Raw genomic sequence first — 21,128 nt, 5'->3', positions numbered from 1 at the left:
AACCAAACAACGAAAGGTTATAATTACTTTGTAATTACGTTATAATAAAAGCGGATCGTTGTAATTACTAGCCGTGTAATTACTACCCTAAAATAATTACACCAATTCCAATTACCATGTGGCTTTCCAAACAGGCCCTAATTAGTTCTAGCTTATTTTTTTCTTGCCGAGTTAGTTTTTGGAACTAGACCCAAGTTTACCAGTATTATCATCTTAATACAATTTCATCTAAATATGCTCTACCAAGTTAACATTATTTTCATGTGACACTATTTTCTTAACCAGAGATTTTGGGTTTGAGCCCCAAAAACAAAATCTCCCAATAGATCCCGAAGACCAGCCCGTGTGGGTCAGTATAAAAGTTGCAAACTTTTTGCTAGTAACATGCCAATCAATGAAGCAATGCAAAAATAATTCCTAAAAGAATGAAATAAATGAATAGTAGCAAAGCAAGTTCTGTTACACAACGAGTTGCCAATTACAATCAAAGTTGGAAAATTTGCCAACTACCAACATTCATTTATCAACCTTGTTCCAAAACAAACCAACTTGTCATTGTGACAAGGAGGGAGGCAACTCATCTTCTGGAGGCAGAGATGGACCAAAATCCATACTTGGGAATACACCAGGCGGTCTTTCTCGAGGTTGGATTGACAATAATTGGTTTGAATCTCCTACAACATCTGGCCATCCATAGTGAGGTTCAGCCCTATAAATATTAATACGTAAAATCATGTTAGTTCAATATTGTATAAAAACTATTCATGACATATGTTACTCTTATATATGAGTTTAACTTCTGTGCACTGACTTGATAGACACAAGTAACTATCTCACAATAAATATATATTGATAATGTCAGTGTATATAAATTAAATCCTACTTATATTAGAAGTAACTATGACTTACTCGTAATAAGTTCCTTCATCCACAACAATGTCCCAACTTTCACCTGTTGTGCTCTTGCCATACTTGTGCACTTTGCTGATTCATGGAAAACAACGTTATTTCTTTTTAGGTTTCTAAACTGTAAAAAGTACAACCAATAAATTGTACTTTAATTGACTGACTTTTATACATACCCATTTCCAAAGTGCTCCTCTCCCCATGTCCTTGACCATCCTGGAAAATTGGGAAAAGAAAATAAGTACAAGAGAATTGGATGATTGATTACCTTGAGACTCAACCAAACACAGTAATACATATTTTTTGAGAAGTGGTAAATGTAATATTCGCACGCAGGTGCTCTTTCCACATATGTTTGCAAAAATATACCATTTAAGATTAGACAATTTATTGTGCAAGATAGTTCGTCAAAGTAATTGTATTCAGAAAATACTACTCTTTTGTTATGTAGTTGCAGTAGTTTTAAGCTGCAACATGTAGTTGCTTACTTATGCATAATTGTATTGTTTAACCTTTACAATAATTTTCAAAAAACTATTTCTTTCTACTTGAGGGTGATGTACAGAGTGTTGTAAATGAGTAAACTGATCACTGATTCTTCTATGATAGCTGGTAAATTTCTCTTTGTGGCTGAACTTTGACCAAGGAAAACTTTGTAGTAATTGGTTTTTATGTTTTAGCATGTAAGTCCTTTTGGAAGGTAAAGTTGTAATTCAATAACAAAAGGTAGACATACTATCACCGCTGGGTGACATGTGCCACGTCTCCCCTTGTCGCGAACCAATTCCAGCAAAAAATTTCTCTTCCCATTTGTCTCCCCATTTTGTCCCAAGCTCAGTTTCTGCCCATTTGTCTGTCCTGAGAAAAAGGAGCATGGAATGATAAGCAACATAAACCACCTTCTCAATTGCAATTCAAAAGTGTTAAGGATCTTCTTTTTTTCCAAAAAAAAGAAAAGGAGTGCTAAGGAGGTATTAACAAACATTTTGTCCCTTTCAGAAAGGGAACTCTCAAAAGGTCATAAACAAGCGGTTATAAAATCATGAATAGGAGAGAATAAAATAAGGTGTTCAACAAACCTCATACTACGACTTTTGTTTAATTTCGGTCAGTTGTATGAAAGTCCAATTCTAGAGGGTCCATCGGTTAGGACATACAAGGATGACTAATGTCCAGATCATCCCACTATCAAATTCTGGAACTTGATATTATGTCCAATAACTAATGCAGTAGCAAAACCAGAGTTCAACATAAACACAAAGCTTTACTAGTATGTTTTGGACAAACATATTTTAAAGATTTTTTGCTTGCTCAGGTGACAGGATGTATAACACCATTTAAAGTCAAAAACTGGTCGTAGGACTTCAAAGTGCCAGCAATTTAGCAGTACAACATTATTAGTAGTTACAAAAGTGCATCCACCAAAACTCCACTATATCAAGCAGGCAGGAGTCCGGCGCTGAAAACTTAACACAACAAGATAAAGTACGTACCATTTAAGAACAGATCCTCTTCCATCATAATGTTCTCCCCATTTCTCCCACCACGACTGTTCATTTAATCTGCCATACTTGTGGGCCCCTTTCTCTGTCCAACCCTTCGCATCATATTTTTCCCACCTGCATATAAAATATCATGTTTAATTAAATAATGTGCAGGTAATTTCACTGTTCATGACTATGTAAACTAACTATTCCCTCAAAATCTCTTACCAATTTTCGTACCACCCAGCATTCTCTGTGCCTGATTTCGCTTGTTTTTGTGCACTCCTTTCTATTCTAGCAAGATTACTGCACATAGAAAATGTTGCATAACAATTTTAATAACTCTTCCAGAGCAATAAAGCACTACTAGACAGCTTATAAGATCACAAAATCTGAGATAGAACATGTATAACCTCCATTCATCTTGGTGAAGAACTTCCCGCCATGTTTCCCACCATGAGTCCCCTTCAGCATTTTTACCGGATTTCTCTACACCTGTCAATTATCCAAAAAGAAACTTTAATGTTTCATGAAGTGCAAAATATAAAAAACATTTGTAAGATAGAAACTTAAACCAAATGCAGCGAGGTGATACATACTTAAAAATAAAAAAGTCATACCTAGTTCTTTGTATCCGGTCCAATCACTCTTCTCCCACCACTGTCAAGGAGATCAACAAATCCAATTAAAAGCATCCACCTGGGATGGTACTTGATAAGGTTATAAAATACTCCCTCCAGATCAAAAAAAGTGTCCACTTAGCCTTTTTTTTTCTTGGGTCAAAAAGAGTGTCCACTTATCAAATCAAGAAAGAATTAACCTTGTTTTTCCAGATTTTCCCCTATTAAGTGTTATATGATCAAATCCCAATGCCTATTTAATTAGGGGTAGTTTACTCAAATTACCGATTTTTGTCTAGGAGTTAGTATTTTCTTAAGGGGTGGGCAAATGGCTAAGTGGACACTTTTTTTGATCCGGAGGGAGTAATGTCTACGATGAAACTTAATATTCCAAACAACAATGACGAATGACAAGCCCTATTTGCTTATCCTCTTGCATGCTCCACGTACTAGAGTTTAAATTCGAAGTATTTCTTCAACAATGGTTTGTCAAAGAGGATGCAAGAACTAATTATCAGGGTACTTCATCAATCAGAATTAAGTATTCATGGTTAACCAGGTAACCTTATAATAGTCCATGTATCATATTATTATAGCCAACAAAATAAAATCTTAGGAACTAGTTTACTGTAAATAGCCACGATCAATAATCAATAATCCGAGATGCATACCACTTCGAACTATCCATGGGCTCGATAAATGATAATACAGAAGTTCCTTATTTAAAAAATGATTATACACAAGCAGGCAGCAGCCCCAAACTCCAACCAAAAAAGTGCACTGCATTCAAGTTCATGACAGAGTTAATTTTCTGATAGCTAAACATTCCTCATATTCTAGATGCTTATCACTGGATCAATAATCCATAAGCCTAGCCAGAGGAAAATATGTGCATTCAAGTCCAGCAAAGAAACTTAACTTTCTGTGATGACTAAACATGAAAAAACTCCAGTAGTTCTTCATTGACTAAACCTCTACTTATCTTACGCGCATCGATGTAGTTAAAAGCATTACAGTTCTGTGTTAAGTTATTTTTTTTGATGAAGTAGTTCTATGTTAAGGTTTTTGCTTCAGTTTAGTACGTGACATTTATTCTTGAAAAAAAAAAAATCAAACTCTTGCTTCAAGTATAATAAACACAGATTTTGCCATGACTCGGAAATCAAAGAAGATAAAGCATTACTCTTAATGCATAACAGCCCATCAAGTTAAATTCTTTTGAACTCTGATGTGTACAAGCCTACAAGGCACCAAAATTAGAAGGATCTCGGAATAATACTCTTGAGATTGTACATCAGGTAAATATTCATGTATGCAAAAAAAGTGAGATTTAGTCCTTGGAAAAGGTGTTTTCATATAATAGGTTTTTGAGTATAATTTTACAATACAATCTTCAACATTGACAACAACACAACCATATACTAATCACAGGATTAAGAACATGTGTACCGTTTCTTTCCATTCTAAGGTACCATCACTGCTCTGACCACCCATCTTTGTCCATCGGCATCGGTATCCATTGTCACCAAGGTCTTCCCCACTCTCCCGATACCATGTACTACCATCTTCGTTTATTCCGGTTTCATTGACATTATCATTTAATAGACTGATGCCCCAATCTTTCTCATTAGCAATACCAGTGTCTATAGAACGGAAGGATAATCAGGAAATTTATCATCAGGTGCACAAAGACCATTACATATGTAATGCAACTAATTATTAATATCATCTGAAAAGAGCAAGGCTCTTATAAAAGCCAAGGTAGGAACTACAAATACCTCGTTTTGGTGGAGATTCACGAGACTGAGGGCCTGGATTTCGTGGGATGCATCGTGAAAAGAACTTTTCTGGCTTTGAAACAAATCTAGACCTGCATAACGAAAGTTGATGACAAGCACAAAGTTTTTCAGAAATAAAAGGAAAAAGAAACAACCACTTTCAAACAAGTATGAAGGAGGCACAATGTGGAAAAATTGAGTTGGAAAACCGTGATTTTTCAAGATATTCTACGATACTAGAAACTCAAGCACTAATTTGGAATTCACATCATGATTATCAAGCCTATAATGAATGGCTTGTTATTGGCGTCCAACAACAATTAGTAGCGTAAACTGAGAAGCTATATTACCAGGATGTAGAAAATATTAACAGTAGGATAACTCTTTTTTCTTCATACCTTTACAATGAGATAAAGAGAAATCCAAATAAATAGTAAAATTCATCGTACGAAACGAAACAAGCATATGTTACAAACTGCTTAGAGTTTCCATTGGTAATACACTCACTTGAGATAATATAAGACTTTAGCTAAGTTATGTGGTAGAAAGGATCATGGACCCAACTTGCAAAGTTCAGCCATTGAAGAAAAAAGATTATCCTATACATATCGGTATAGAGATTTCTAAGAACATCATATTTGAGAGGGGTTCAGGTGTTAATAAGCAAATACATAAACAATTGTCTTTTGTATTGAAATCATAAAGAACAAAAAATGTAAATACCTATACTGTATCAATGCAGTTTAAGCATGTATTAAATCCAATGCAATAGAATGTCTTACTTTGAGTATGAAATTGTTTAAAAGTTTTGCAAGTGGACATAACAATAACCTACTAAAGAGCTCAAAAGAACCCCAGTATAATCCTATACAGATTGGTATCCAGATTGCTAAAAGCCTCATATTTGATAGGCGTTCAGGTGTTAATAATCATATACATAAAACTTCTCTTTTTTATTGAAATGGGAAAGAACCAAACACAAAAGTTCTCTACACCGTATCCATGGCAGAAAAATCTTTTCCTATTGTTTCCATTTAGAAAAACTTGAATGCCTATCCCGTAACATATAAAGTTAATATCTTCTTTTGATAAGGAACATGTAGAGTTATTTTCTTTCATAAACATATATCACAATACTTCTAAAGCATCCTAAAAAGCTAATAAAGGGTGCTTGAAGTAATTCAACTTAACTTATTAATCAGTCTCCAACGTTGAGCTTGAAGTAATTCAGCTTAATCATGTATAATGCATTACTTTGAATATAAAATTGTACTAAGGAGCTCAAAATAACCTGAGTGTAAATTCAACAACAAAATATAACCACCACCCCCTTTAAGGTCAGCTATATGGATCTTCAATATTCATTTCATTCCATTACTCATTCAGCGTTCTAAAAATATTTCAACAAAATCTAGTGTTTCCTTTGAATTCAACTCTCTACCCATGTTGTTTGTAACAAATTGATGCCGACCTACCAAACAATAAAGAATGGTCGGAAAAAATGTACCCCCTCCCCTCTCGAAATATTTATCGTCCTTACTAAAAAAAAAAAATACTTATCTCAAAATATTTGTTATTTTATTTACCCGAGATAAAATTAAGTAGCTTTTTCCCATTCTACCTTGTATTAATTACATCTGGGCTGATTTTGTAAGTTCACATATCTAACAGTTAAGAAGTTTCATCATTAATGCAGTAAATATTTATTGAGAAGAGATAATGAAATATGTTAAGAGGGTGTTTGTTATTGAGAGTCTAAATGAAAAATGCGACAAATATTTTGAGACGGAGGGAGTACTAACTATTAAAATGATAAAATTTTATTATGTGCGACGACTTACTGAGGAGATGCAAAGGGCATTGCAGAAGAAGCTTGAATCCTCATATAATTAGCACTAATCTTCTTAGCATCAAACCTCCAATCATCACCTTTATCAACACCATTCCTTGAACCACTGCCGCCTCTAATTGGCATTGTCGAGTCTGAACAACAACATTTGACACTAAAACAAACTCCACTAATCAACCTCCTCTTCTTCTTTCGAAATTCCACAAACCCATTACGGTAAGCGTGTGATACATCAACCCTTGGCAGCATGGACGTTGTAAATTCTCTAGAAGAAGCCACCATTGTTGTTCAAGAAAATGCAAGTGAGGTTTTTCAGGAGAAAACGGAGAGTTTAGTTAGGTGAAGAATTTGGAAGTGAAATTGAATGGGAGTGGAAGAGAGAAATTAGGAGGATTTTTAGGTACTTATAAATAAATATTGTTGACGGTGAAGGGACCAAAAAGTAAGAAAGGATAAAGTAGGAGGGATGATCTAGAGAAAATGTGGGGTCGTTGCGAATTTGCGGTTGGGTCCATTTGTCTTGTGATTTGTATCCATTTTGACACAGTGGATTTGCCACGTGTCTTTCATAATGAATCAGCTTTTTGGGACCCACTTTATATTTCAGGTACAAATATGAATAAATAACTCTGAGTCTGTGACCATTCACCTGTTATATGTACTAATGATTGCTTTTTTTTGAAAACTTATCTTTGTTATACGAAGATATGTTATGGTTTTTTAGGTAAGAAGATGCGGTGTCGATTTTTTTTCACAATCGTTGTCCATTATAGGTATTGGGATCCCAACTCATTTAGTAGGCGTTTGGCCATATAAATAAAAAACTTTTTCATTTTTTTTGAAATTTTTGAGTTAGAATTGAAATTGTGTTTGATCATAATTTTTGTAAATAGTATTTTTTGTTGAAATGTACTTTATTTTGATTGTGAAAACTTATTTTCTTATTTTTCAAATTCCAAATTGTCTTTGGAATTTGGAAAAAGTGAAAAAAAATTTGGAAAAAAAGTAAATAATTCTTATGGCCAAAAAAAGCGTGTTACAAGGTCCATTAAAGGGGAGAAGCTCCCTATCAATTTTTTTTTCATACTCAAGGTTCGAACTTGAAACTTTTAATTAAAAGTGTAGGGATATATATGTGTGTGTACACTTGTGTTTTGTTCATTGAATATTAGAATAAACAACAATTTTGTGCACTTCAGATGGTTTTCTTTTTTTTCTCTTTATTAGAAAAATATACATATAAAAAAGGTTGACCATATAATGGAATCATTCATTTTTTAGCCGAGAAATTATTTGAATTATTTTAAACTTTTAAATTTAAAAATATAAAAAAGAAATGTATATTTATATTAAAGAAAAAGTAGGTTCTAATTAACCAAGTGTAATTTTTTTCTTGGGCATTGTGATTCGCTTTTCCCATAAGTTTTCTTTTACTTTTTAGTCATGCCATTTATGCATTAGGAGTACTCACTAAGGTGCCGTTTGGCTATAAATACCAAAAATAAATTCACTTTTTTTGAAATTTTTGAAGTTGGAGTTGTGTTTGGCCATAGTTTTTGAAATTGTAGTTTTTAGTGAAATGTAATGTAAAAAAGTAAAAAAAAATTGAAAAACAAGTTTTTCTTGTTTTTGGTATTCCGGAATACAACTCCGGAGTTGTATTCCGAATATTTATGGCCAAACGCCTAAAAGTAAAAAATGTGAAAAAAATTTCTGAAAAAAAGTGGATAATTTTTATGGCCAAACGGCTACTAAATATTTACCAGAACCAAGATATTATTTTCACCTGATAAGAAATGTGAAAAGTGCTGTAATTTTTTCTTCGGCATTGTGATTCGCTTTTCCCACAAGTTTTTCTTTTACTTTTTAGTTATGCCATTTATGGTATTACTCATTAAATATTCACCAGAACCAGGATGTTTATATTTACCTGATAAGAAATGTGAAAATTGCCTTACACGTAGAGAGTGAGACGGAAACAAAACTAAAAATACTAAAGACAAGAAAAATAATCCCTTTAATATTGCTTCCATTTGTTCATGTCATATTTGCTTATTCAGGCAATTAAATAAGGCATACGCGAGTTATTGCATGTGAGAGTTGGCAAAGCATAATATTGTAACCAAATCAAGGCAGGCAACAATATAACAAATGCTGAAACGGTAATACATTTCTTTGAATTATCACTTCCTGTGTCTGCTTTCACAAAACTAATCAAGCAAGATACCATCAGTAACTGAGATGTGATTTTAGTTATCAATGAAATAAAATAAAAATTATAGGAGAATAAAATTAATTTTCGGTAGAGACGAAAAATAGTCATTTAGCTAAGTCTTACTGGACAACAAAGGCAAATCAAAGATTTAAACTTAATAGGCTCAATCTTAAGAGTTTAACAATAAACTCATTTTATGTTTAACATTATATAGTTCATAACTAATATATGCTGAATTTTTTTGGGTTTCCACGTTAAAAATTCCGTTAAAAATACTAATTTCAGTTCAACTCGTAACTCAAAAACTCCACCCGCCACTAGGAGACAAAGTTGTCCTACACCCGCTTCCTCGCGGTTGCTTTCTTAATTGCTCATTCAAAAGTCTTCAGACTTTTTCTAAACAATTGTATGAGGTAATCCATTCCCATCCCGATTCTTCTTTAAATAAAAGATCTGATTTGAATTTGGTCTCACTGTGACCTTCATCAAGCTAAATTGGTATACTAAATTTTGAAGAGAATACATACTTAACAAGAGCATGAACATGAATGGACGAGCCGTCAAAGCTCAGGGAGTTTGTTTTACTTTTCAAAATATGAGTCACCCACATGCAGGATTTGAGACCAATACAACTTACACTAGCCTATTTCTGGTAATATTCGCTGTTTCGCATCTCAAATGGTACATACTCCAAACCTCACTTTTTACCCCTCTATTCTCGCTTTTATCTATCCCTCTTTGTTATAATAAGAAGGCCTAAAAAAGAATGTCAGTATTATTAACTTTGAGGGAAGAAGTATTTACTTGGGGGTAAAAACCAATGAGATTGAAAAAAAGGAAATATGCTAACGAGACAACAGTAGAACCATACGCTGCTCTTCACGTGTCGACAAGAAAGTGTCCGATGACATGGCAAGAGGTACATGCTGACGTTGAAATCTGAACATTGCGGATAAGCTGACTCACCATATCATCCTAACACTTGACTACTGACACACCTTTCATGGTGGAAAGCAGCTCCACGTGTACATGAAAAGACGACTTTTCTTTTAAAATGATTCTGTCCCTAACTTTTGCTGTTGAACTAGGAAACCGAATCACTGTTGACAAGTTGTAGATATGCTATCCCTGTATGCTTGGATAAGCTTAGAGTCAATTCAATAACTATTAAGGGGCAACACATTTCCAATTTGGAAATCTAATGATTAAAACTTTTAGAGCCACATCCTCCCCTCCATTTTCAAACATTATTTGGCAGTTTTGCATCATCCACGAATCATACACATTGTTAACACAAATCAGATGGTAAAAACGTGTTGGACTCAATGTTTATGCCAAATCGATAAATGCATACTCAAATCATATGATAGACAAATCAACTAATCAGCCTGAAATACAAACTGCAATCACAAGGGGAGGGTCTCATGTTTTTACGGAATATTAGCATAATATATTTTCGCAAAACTAAACGAGTACAGTAAAAGATTAGGGCGTCATGGACCAGGTTCTCTGTGTGTTCAAGGAAAAGTGATCGTCAAAATAGAACTTAATACTTGGCCACAGAAGAATAGTCTACTTTAGTGACCTTGTGACATAGTTGGATAATAACATTGACTCATTGAGTGGGTCCCATTATGAGTACCTTGGTCAGAAGTTCATTGAAAAGAGAATCGAAAAGATGCGAAGATGTGACATTACTCTTTTCTGACCCTCTAAAACGTGCAAAGATAAAACGACCACAAACTAAAGTGAATGAAAAATGTAAATGACCATGTGCCATACGTTTAAGCAAATTCAATCTGGAGTGAAGTTGCAGGCTTAGAAGCTCCCGCATAAAAATGAACTGCAAACGTCATACTGGATAAAATCAAAGAGATCTCCTGCAAGATTCTACAACACATGGTTCAATTTCAAGAATACAGGTTTGGAGGGGGACATAATACTGGAGTGACACAAACATAAAAAGAGATGAGTAATGGCAAAGGGATAGTGAGGTCAAAAGATGGATCAAGAGTCGATACTTACTTCGGCTTGTTCTGATTCATTTTCTTGGAAGATGAGGCTTTGTTGATTCTACAACCACCTGCTCAGAAGCTACAATTTCAGTTCCTCATTGATAACAAGACAAACTCTTAAAGACTTTTTTTGAAATGGAAGACAAAACTCTTCGAGTATTTAACATGTACTACAAATAATAAGCAAATTACCAAAGTACACATACACTATCGTGGGAACATTTTCTATGTCATCCTGAAATCTGGACTCAAAACTCCAACACAAGAAAAGACACAGATGCAACCAGAAGGAAAATTATAACTTCACTTCATACTCATTATAAATATTTAAATAATAGAACGATGATATTAAATAAATGTACTAATTGAACAAGCTAAAGACGGCTATCAAAACTTTTTTTTTTTTTAATTATCATTAAAAAATTTATTATCGCCTATTGTCCAAAAAACCCAATAGCATTTGCAGCAATACCTCCTATTGTTAATGCAAATCGAAGCTAGAGTAGTTCAAGACTGCAAAAATATGCTGGTTAATTTCCACAGACATGTATATTTTCTTCTTGGTTCTGACAAATACCAATAAGAGGTCTTACCCTTCCATCATATGACAATGATGCAAATATCCACGGCTCTCGACAGCTCCAAGCAAGTCCTACAACCAAGAAGGACTAGTCAAGTGCTGCTTAGAAGTTAGCTGATAAGACAATAGCAAGTGCGTACTTACCATATACACTGTCTTCATAGTCACTATATGAATTAAGCAATGGATCCACTGGCTTATAAGGGGAGTCAAAGCTGAAAATCCACAAACTTTATGAGATACAGTGGGAGAAGTTCTTTTTCAAGTGCTTTTTTTTTTTGGCTTTTCTTTTTGCAGAGAAAGGATGGAGGGTTTACGGAAAGGACCTCTCTGTAGTTGGTTTGTCACCACTAGGAGGAGAAGCCAGCCACAGATTGACAGCAGAATCAGTTCCAGCACTCTACCAAAGATTTTGTATCAGCAACAAAATATCAATGATGAAAGTAGAACGCGCAACTTGTTCTTAATACTAAACCATATGCATAGTAGATAAGACATGGCATATGCTGCCATGAGCTTTCAGTTCAAGTTACAAAGCTAAAAGAAGTTAGACATCCTATATCTAAAGAGCATCAGATAGGCTGCTTTTATTTTCTGGAAAATTCACCACAGAAAACTGTGGCTCAGAGGGTGTGTGCACAAATATGCTTTGTACATAGATAGGATAGACAAACAAATACAGGAAATGGAGAGAGAGAACCAGAATTAAGTCTTCATATTCGGGATTGCACTTGACGGTCCATGTCCTGTGAACAAAGATCAACAGCATTTACTCAATATGGAAACGGAAAACCAAAGAGAAATTTCTAAAGTAACCAAAAAAGTTGACATCCATTAATTTGTAGGGCACATAGTGAAAAACATACTGAAGGACCAGAGAATAATCTTATATCAAGAACTCAACTGATTAAAGAAATGGTAAGCAGCTTCATTATTGCCACAAAGTAGTACCAGTGAGTATGTCCAGGGAGGTCAAGGACTGGAAACTTCAGCATTCTAAGATCCCATATATGTATCCCAGATTCATCTTCAGCTGTTATCTGCAGAATTCAACACATCTTCACTGACACCGAAAGCCTACTTTCTCCCAAGGAAAAGAAAAAGAAGCCAAGACCGAACTAATTTGAACCTTTTAAACAGACAGTTCAAAATTAAGATGGCAAAGTTATGATAACAATACCTTGCACATAGAGTACTATTACCACTTTCTCCTGTGTGTACCCAATTTGAATCTTATTAAAAAAATGGAGAACCAAAAGCATACAGAGGTGACAAAACAAGATTCATTAAGTCCAACTAACAACTCATATTTCACTTTGATGTCTTACTTGGTATCTTCTTATTTTCTCTTAAAGAAACTAAAAGCAGTGTTCCAAAAATGACGGAGAAATTCATCAACTAGGTCATTGTTAACGCCGGAAAAAGTTAAAAGAACACATAGGATAATCATCTTCATATTCAACTGAGCATGTTAAAGGTAACATACTTCTATTTAGGTAGATGGAGATATTAAAAAACACATGTGACTTCAGAAGTCTACAACAAATCATTGAGCAAAAACCAGAAGCCTGAAAGAGAAGTAGAGCCATCCGAAACACCAGGCCACAGCCATACACTTCAAAGGAAGTACTTTCCATGTCTTGACATTCATCTCATGCAATCTGTCTCCATATAATGATCGCTAGTAGGAAACAGAAATTAGAAAGTTGAAGACAGTATACATTAAAGAATAAAAATAAATTCTTTCCTTCTTGCAGCAACAAGAGTACCTTTCCACTTTCCATATTGGAATTGAAATGTTAGTATGAAAAATCAAAAAGGAAAACGAAAAAAAAATGTTTCCTAAGATGGGTCCACATTAGAGTGTCAACTCCTAACATTGTTAATGTTAACACATGCGCATACAGGCAAAAAGCTGAGATACTTCACACATTCAAAGACAATTACTCAAAAAGGTCATTTCATTTGCAAATGGCCAACAAATCAAGGGAACGATGCAACTTAATAACATCACAAAGCTAACTACTTACTAGCATATACTTTCTCTTCACATTGTAATCCAAATTACGGACATGGGGATGATCAATTGAATTCGTTTTCCTGCAGTAGAATTAACAACAATGTAAAATTGTGCAAACATTGTGGGATTCAACTGGGTATTTTGTTGTTGTGGTAAAATTGTGCAAACAGAACCCTTACTCCTTGATAATCATTCAAGTAATAGGACAAAGCAGAAATTGCTTTACACGTACATAAAAAAGCAATTACATAATGAAGTGGGCAAATTTTGTGCCTTAAACTCTTACCCTTTTTGTTATAAGCATGCACTATGTTATCTTTAGGCCCTTGAAACTATTCAGTCTCTTTCTTAATCTATGACAAATGATTTGGACCTATAGTTTATAACACTGGATTCTATGAAATAGATGGGAGTCTGTTGTTTATGTGGCTTTTTTTCCTCTTATAGATTAAGGCATACCAAGTACATGAAAATATTCTCTTTTGCACCCTATTTCAAAGTATATTTTGTCCTAAGAGACATAGTTGTCCATGCCATGCTAGCTACTTACCTTCCAAGTACTTTTTACATTCTTTTCATGTATGATTTATCTTGAGCTTATTCACAAGTGAACAGTGACTTAACAACAACCGATGAAACAGAATATAGAAAATTAAGTACCATGTTCACTTACTTCATTGTCCGTAGATCCCAAAGTTGGACTGATGATTCAGATGTTAGTGCTAGAGCATTATAATCATGAGGATCCCAGGCGCCCCCAGATAAAGAATGTAGCACACCTGCTGATTCTTGTGATTGTACCTAAATTTTGCAGGAGACCTGAATAAAAATTAGCCCCACAAATCAGAAGTAACAATACTTTTACAACTACGCTTGAAGTTCTCTGGAAGCAAAGAACAGTGGTATCCGAAGATGAGACACATCGAAACCTAAGGTAAGTTACAGACTACCTTGCAGTTCAAACAAGGGCACGATGATACGCTAACCAAAAGATCAACAACAACCCAGTGAAATCCCACACCGTGGGGTCTGGGGAGGGTAGAGTGTACGCAGACCTGACTCCTACCAAGGTAGGACGGCTGTTTCCGAAAGACCCTCGGCTCAATAGAAAGCATAAAAGAGGTCAGATAAGGCCAAGAAAATTCAAAGCGATATGGAAATGAAAATAACGAAAGCGACTAAGCCATGATGAAGCAGTTTGCAAAGGGGCAGTGGCTATCACAGATAAAATAAGATAATCAAAGTACAGAATAACAGATAGTAGCAGAAATCAAAGCATAAGAACTTATATCGCGATAATGTGACTACTAATATGAAAGGATAAACGATACTATCTACAAGCCTTCTAACCAAAAGAACATCATCAAGATAATATTATTTCCAGGCCAATAATCTAGGTTTTAGCTGTAATGGAAGCACTCTATGGAATGCAAATGACATGTTTATTTTGAGCAATCTACTTCTAGTAATCAAACAGATCAGTACTTAGAACCTCTAACGATGACCAGTGAACTTTTAGCCAACATATATGCCATTTGATATGATTCATCAGCTTTCATCCTATATGTGCTCACAAGAGCATTAGTATGCCTAAGTTCCTAGTTCACAGCATTTTCAAACTATCAGAAGGTAGACACTCATGCACAATTGTAGTATAATGTACGGTGGCTTTGCTTCTCCAACCCCTTCTCATGCAAAATAATGATATACTTCTTGTAGTAGCATAAAAGAAATGATTGTTCAAGAAAGCATGTCCGGGTCAAAAAATTGTAAACTGGAATACCAAACAAAAGCAGCACTAAGTATAGCCATATTCTGGAATATACCTGTGCATTCTTCTTTGAAGTATCAAAGCTCCAGAGGAAAAGATTCTGCTCATCAATGCTAACCAACTTGTCATGCCTTCCTGTTGGCCACCAAAGTGTGCTGCCCATCATTTGCAATACATTTTAGTGTCCGAGTAAATGCAATAGATAATTCTTCGATTTAATATGTAACTCCGTCAGGCTCACCATTTTAATAGAAAAATTAGGAATAAAAAGCATGAGCCTTTGAAGCATGATAAACCAAAAGGGAATTATCTTAAACTGTTAACTACTTAAAACATCACAATCACGAAATAAAGAACCAATTTGTTAGTAATTTACAGCAATCGAATTTTAATTACTTGACCACCATCTCAAAGAGCTCACGGTACTTTTAAGATTATGCACTGATTTGATTATGCAGTAGAACTACTAGTTGAGACCAATAACTTTTGAATTGCTTCATTTCGGAGAACAAATCAAAGAAAGGGAATAAACATGAAATGAAACACAGAAAGAAATTATGACTTTGAAGTATTTAGGATTTTCCTCCAAAATCAAAGGACTGCATTTCTGAATATATTTGAAGCACTCATGAATCATGGCATTCCACAACTTTTGGAGATAGGTTAGCTTTGTCGAAAAGTAGTGTTAGAATTAACATCAGCAATCAATGTAACAGCTGGAAATCATATCATCAATATATCCAGCATAGGAGCTAATGTAGCATTGGAAATTAGAAGAGTTAAGGTAGCACAGGAAATGATAATAGTAGTTTTTTTTTTCAGAAGGAAATGATAATAGGAGTTAATGCGACGTGTGAAATGATAATAAGAGTTAATTAGCATAGGATTTCATAGGATCGTAATTTCAAGCTTCTTTTTTCTTTTTTGTAAAGTAAGATACAATTAATGTGAATCTTCCTACCATCCCCAGACCCCACTTGTGGGATTACACTGGGTATGTTGTTGTTTAATATGTGAATCTGCTGTTGGTTGAATAAGTTCCAATATTAAGCATTAAATATTACAAGGGCAGCATCCACTGGAATGATTAAATGAACAAGCAAAGTAGAGGATGACCAAAGTAAAAGTAGAGTTTAGGGATGACCGAAGAAAAAGCAGAGTTTAGGATGACCAAAGCAAAAGCAGAGTTTAGGATGACCAAAGTAAAAGCAGAGTTTTGGACAACAATGCGTCTTGTATTTCTTCTCTTAAGCATTCATACCTATTTTTTGTTACAAGCATGTAAATCTTTTGAGCTAAGGGGCCATGGTAAGAGGTTCAAGTGTACCATATTAAAAAAAAAACTTACCACTTTATCTTCGAACTATGAGCATCAAGAGACGCAATCCTCTCTAGTTGTGGAGAATTAAGCTGGCCATACAACTCAGGGATCTGCCATATTGCTGCCCCGTATGTTTCCCCTACAAATAAAAAGAGCATATCAAACCATCAACACCAACTGCAGTAGCATTCTAACTTTGAATGAACACTGTGAAAGGCAATTCAAATGCAAAGGACTTCCTTGTGATCTTGCTTAAACAGACAGTTACACAAAATCAACATATGATCTGATTATAAAAACGCTACAAAATCAAAAGAAACAAACGAATACTCCTATTATCAAAAATATCAAAACACGCAAAACCAAGAGCAGTGTAATTCAACCAATCAACTTGAATTAACTATGCATCAATCCCAAATTAGTTAGCTCAGCTATATGAATCCTTTGTATCCATTCCACTCTATCGACAACATTAACTTCTAAAACAACAAAGATAGAACTTCCTCATGATCAAGCTTTACAGAGAACTGTCAGGTGCAGATAATTATTCCAATGCTCTTAAAATTAGACAGCAAACTAAGAAGAATCATTAATCTAAGATATTGTAAAAGTTACCGGAAGAAAAAAAAAGTAGAGACTCATTAACTATGCATCAATCCCAGATTAGTCAGCTCAACTATATGAATCCTTTGTATCTGTTCCACTCTATTGAACAACATTAACTTCTAAAACAATGAAGATAGAACTTCTTTATGATCAAGCTTACAGAGAACTGTCAGGTGCAGATACTAAATTCCACTTTTAATCTAACAAATCTAAAAGATCAACAGAAGATACAATAAACTATGTGCATTCAGATCAACTCATTCACAATGCTACAAAAACGAGACAATGAACTAATTAGTCAAATATACGCTAAACTTACCAGACGAAAAAACAGTAGAGAATATACGTTGATCGAATGGACACGAAGCCAGGTCCCAGATCTCATTAGGATGAGAAAACAGACCTTCACAGATCAATTCAGTGCCAGTTGAAGAAAGCCTAATCAAATGTACCTATAAAATGCCACATGACAATGAAATTAAAAATAATTATGGAAATTAAGGTGATTCAGTGCCAGCTGAAGAAAGCCTAATCAAATATACCCATAAAATGAATTAAAAATAATTACGGAAATTAATGTGATTCAGTGCCAGTTGAAGAAAGGCGAATCAAATGTACCAATAAAATGCCACATTACTATGAAATTAACAATTAATTAGGACTAATTACAGTTATTAAGGTGATTCAGTGCCAGTTGAAGAAAGGCGAATCAAATGTACCTATAAAATGCAACATTACTATGAAATTAACAATTAATTAGGACTAATTACAGTTATTAAGGTGATTCAGTGCCAGTTGAAGAAAGCCTAATCAAACATACCTATAAAATGTCACATTACTATGAAATTAACAATTAATTAGGACTAATTACAGTTATTAAGGTGATTCAGTGCCAGTTGAAGAAAGCCGAATCAAACATACCTATAAAATGCCACATTACTATGAAATTAAGGATGATCTAGAAATAATTACGGTAATTAAGTACCTCATTTTCTTCTTTGAGGCTGAGAGTTCCGGTGAGAAAACTGGTGTGATCCGTATCGGCTTTCACATCAGCGATGCATCGTGCCTGAACAGAAAAACGAGATTAATTAGTGAGTAATTAGGGTTTATATGAGAAATTAAAGTATGAGGATTAGGGATTTAACCTGATATTTGAGACCATAACCAATTCCATTAGATCCTCCTTGCATTGAATCGCAGTGTATAGAGCTTTTAGCGGTTAAAATTTTTGGCAGATCTTAAAATGACGATATTTTGGAACTTCAACTGCAGCTCTAACTCACTCGCGGCAACTTGCGATATAGTTAAATACTTCTCCAGTTCAATTTTTTTTTTTTAATTATTTCTTCATTTTGTTTAATTTTCTATTTTCTATTAATCCACTTTCTAATTTTTTGACCTCTCTTCTCAATTTATGTTACTCTCTTTTATTTGATGCTTCTCAAATTTCAGTTTCACATAATTTTTCTATTGAAAGATGAAAAAAGCGGCGCATTTGTTATATTTCTTCTTCTTTTTTTTTTTTTTTTGGGTTAAATACTTTAAACTTAAAAATCAAATTAGAAAAAAGAAATATCGTTTCCTTCCTACAAACTTGGCTTGTTTGGCGTTTTGAGGCCAAAAATGCTTATTTTTTTTAGAACAAACACTTTTTTAATATTTGAGGTGTTTGACCATTTATTAAAACTGCTTTTGAGTAGAAGCATAAGCAATTTTCCTGAGGTTGAAGAGAAGTAGAAATTTCTGATTCTTGAAAAAAAAACAGAAGCAGAAAATAATTTTTTTCAAGAAAAAAATATCTCTACCATAAATACATATTTACCAAGTATATCCCTCATTAATCCATTAATTTCTAATTAATTATTCTTTGTGTTGAATTAAAATTTGTGGAATGACTTTGATTTTTATTTTGGTTGTAGTTTTCTAGTATATTTAAATCATCCTATTGATATTATATCAATATCTAATTTTTTTTTTCTATTTATCTATGTATTATATTAATTGAAAATTTTAATATGTACTTTAAAATTTTAATTGAATAAAAGTAAAAACTTTTCATAATAGAAATTCAAAATAGTTTCTCTCTCAGAAAATAATCTTGATAGTAAACATTCATTGATACTTGTCATTTTTTGTAATTTGACACTCAAAAGTACTTTTTTAGAAGATTAGCCAAACCCAATCTGCTTGTTAAAAGCACATGTATGACTAAAGTTGACATATCATTCGTGCAATTCGAATTTCAAACATTTAGATGTATGACGTCAAGTAGTACGTAGTCTCCAACTCCAGACTTGTATATATGAACTTTGAACTACTAAACATAACTTTATATATAAATGTCTAAAGTTACCATGACGTAAATCTTAAATTGGTTTAAAGGAGATAAAATATTTAATGTGTCGACTCCTAATTTGGTTAATTGCATAACAATCGTTATGACCTACTTGAGTGTTGCTTGGCGCCATGCTAGTTCCCAATTTTGATTTAATACGTTGTTCGTTTTACGGGCTGTTGCACTTCTTAAAGAGGTAATTTGCTTCGTCTTTAGTATGATATGTTGTATTCTTGGCGTCGTGGAAATTGATGATATATGTTGGTTTTGCATAAGTGAACTTGTATTCCTACTTTGAAATCACGATTAGTTTGGTTTGTTTGAGAATGATTCTTGCTACTTACGCTTGTCTGAATGCTAGGAAAAAAAAAAAAAAAGGAAAAGAAGTAGAGCAGGAGCAGACAGAATTTTGTTTCAAGTGCTTAAATGTAATAAACAATGTTCTTTTTGAAGAATTTGAAACGTTATGCTATTTACGTGCTTAATTTTAATATCGTGACTTGTGGTGTAATTTTAACTTCTTCTTTTTTTCCTTGTGCGGATTGCCCTTCATTCGGACTGGTCTTTGATTTTTGCACCTCAAATTTTGGTCTTTAATTTTTACTCAGCTTCTCATTTAATGAAAATTTGTAGGGTAAGTATCCTTATTCGGTGGTCCGCGAAACTAGAGATTCTGAGTTCAATCCCCAACAGAGTCTGCATAAAAATTAGCAAGGGTCGGGAAAAGTTACATATAAACTTTGTCTTGTCCGGCATAAGTTCTGTAGAAATGAAGTTATCCAGCATAAGTTGTATAGTAACTTATTTGCTCAAAGATAAGTTTATAGAAACTTTTTCTTGGTCAGCATAAGTTCTGTAGAAATGAAGTTATGCGGGATAACTTAATTCCTACAGAACTTATGAAACTTTTCCTTGCGAAATTAGGTCAAAGGTAGAGCAGATTTTTTTTCTTTTCGATGTCGGGAATATTTTCAGCTACTTTTTTATTACTTAAAGTTAGGGGCGTTCATGGGTCGGTTTTGGGTTAAAACCAAAACCAAACCAATCTAGTCGGTTTTTAAGATTATTAAACCAAACCAAACCAAATACATATCCATCGGTTTGGGCCGGTTTTTCGATTTTTAAGAAAATTAACGGTATTTCTCTCTTTCATGATTTGTTCCTACAATTAAGAGAGAATTTTCTATCATTTTCCAATTTACAATCCGTTATCACCTTTTTATTGTGGTAGCTATAGTTTCTTGCATTATGGAGAAAAAATCTTAGGATTTACGAGTTTAATAAAGTGAATAAAGTTTATAAGAAATACAAAAAATAAATTTAGGTAAATCTCATATAGTTGTTTCTTTGAATAAATGAGTTTGAATTCATGAATTTCTTTTTTAAAATCGGCTTAAGTTATAAAGTTCATTAGCTTATTAGAGATAAATAAAATTTTGCTTAAAAATTATATAAATTTTTTTAAAGAATTATAAAAATTATGTATAAAATTTGTCGGTTCAGTTCGATTTTTTCTTCGGTTTGCTTTTAGTAAAACCAAAACCAACCCAAATATTATCGGTTCTTAAAAATTCAAAACCAAACCAAATCTAACCCATAAGTAAATATTGGTTTATTTAATCGAT

The 21,128-nt window shown here is 33.7% G+C and overlaps 2 protein-coding genes across 6 annotated transcripts; both read right to left on the bottom strand.

Annotated features, from left to right (window-relative positions):
* Positions 1 to 414: 414 nt before the first annotated feature.
* On the bottom strand, positions 415 to 6,989 carry LOC132033048 (protein EARLY STARVATION 1, chloroplastic-like). Its single transcript, XM_059422905.1, has 11 exons — positions 6,630 to 6,989; positions 4,789 to 4,880; positions 4,460 to 4,653; positions 3,011 to 3,050; positions 2,804 to 2,885; positions 2,619 to 2,696; positions 2,400 to 2,525; positions 1,643 to 1,764; positions 1,083 to 1,122; positions 910 to 984; positions 415 to 709 (listed from the first exon to the last, which is right to left on the bottom strand). The coding sequence occupies exons 1-11, from the start codon at positions 6,917 to 6,919 to the stop codon at positions 553 to 555; spliced, it is 1,296 nt and encodes a 431-aa protein (XP_059278888.1). The 5' UTR covers positions 6,920 to 6,989; the 3' UTR covers positions 415 to 552.
* A 3,210-nt stretch (positions 6,990 to 10,199) lies between these two features.
* Positions 10,200 to 18,637, bottom strand: LOC132033047 (WD repeat-containing protein DWA2-like). Of its 5 annotated transcripts, none has more exons than XR_009408655.1 (15): positions 18,314 to 18,633; positions 18,151 to 18,234; positions 17,485 to 17,617; positions 16,587 to 16,698; positions 15,294 to 15,393; positions 14,141 to 14,268; positions 13,478 to 13,547; positions 12,399 to 12,487; positions 12,148 to 12,193; positions 11,774 to 11,847; positions 11,592 to 11,662; positions 11,461 to 11,519; positions 10,878 to 10,935; positions 10,656 to 10,732; positions 10,200 to 10,572 (listed from the first exon to the last, which is right to left on the bottom strand). XR_009408655.1 is itself a non-coding variant. In XM_059422904.1 (14 exons), the coding sequence occupies exons 1-13, from the start codon at positions 18,356 to 18,358 to the stop codon at positions 10,894 to 10,896; spliced, it is 1,053 nt and encodes a 350-aa protein (XP_059278887.1). In that variant the 5' UTR covers positions 18,359 to 18,633; the 3' UTR covers positions 10,200 to 10,732; positions 10,878 to 10,893. The 5 variants fall into 5 exon arrangements, 2 of the variants coding, with proteins under 2 accessions (XP_059278887.1, XP_059278886.1); XR_009408654.1 differs by having other exon boundaries at positions 10,656 to 10,742; positions 18,314 to 18,631; XM_059422904.1 differs by having other exon boundaries at positions 10,200 to 10,732.
* Between the last annotated feature and the right edge of the window lie 2,491 nt (positions 18,638 to 21,128).

This window comes from Lycium ferocissimum, chromosome 10 (genome assembly GCF_029784015.1).
Source record: "Lycium ferocissimum isolate CSIRO_LF1 chromosome 10, AGI_CSIRO_Lferr_CH_V1, whole genome shotgun sequence".
NCBI lineage: Eukaryota > Viridiplantae > Streptophyta > Magnoliopsida > Solanales > Solanaceae > Lycium > Lycium ferocissimum.
This window is presented reverse-complemented; position numbering and strand designations above follow the sequence as displayed.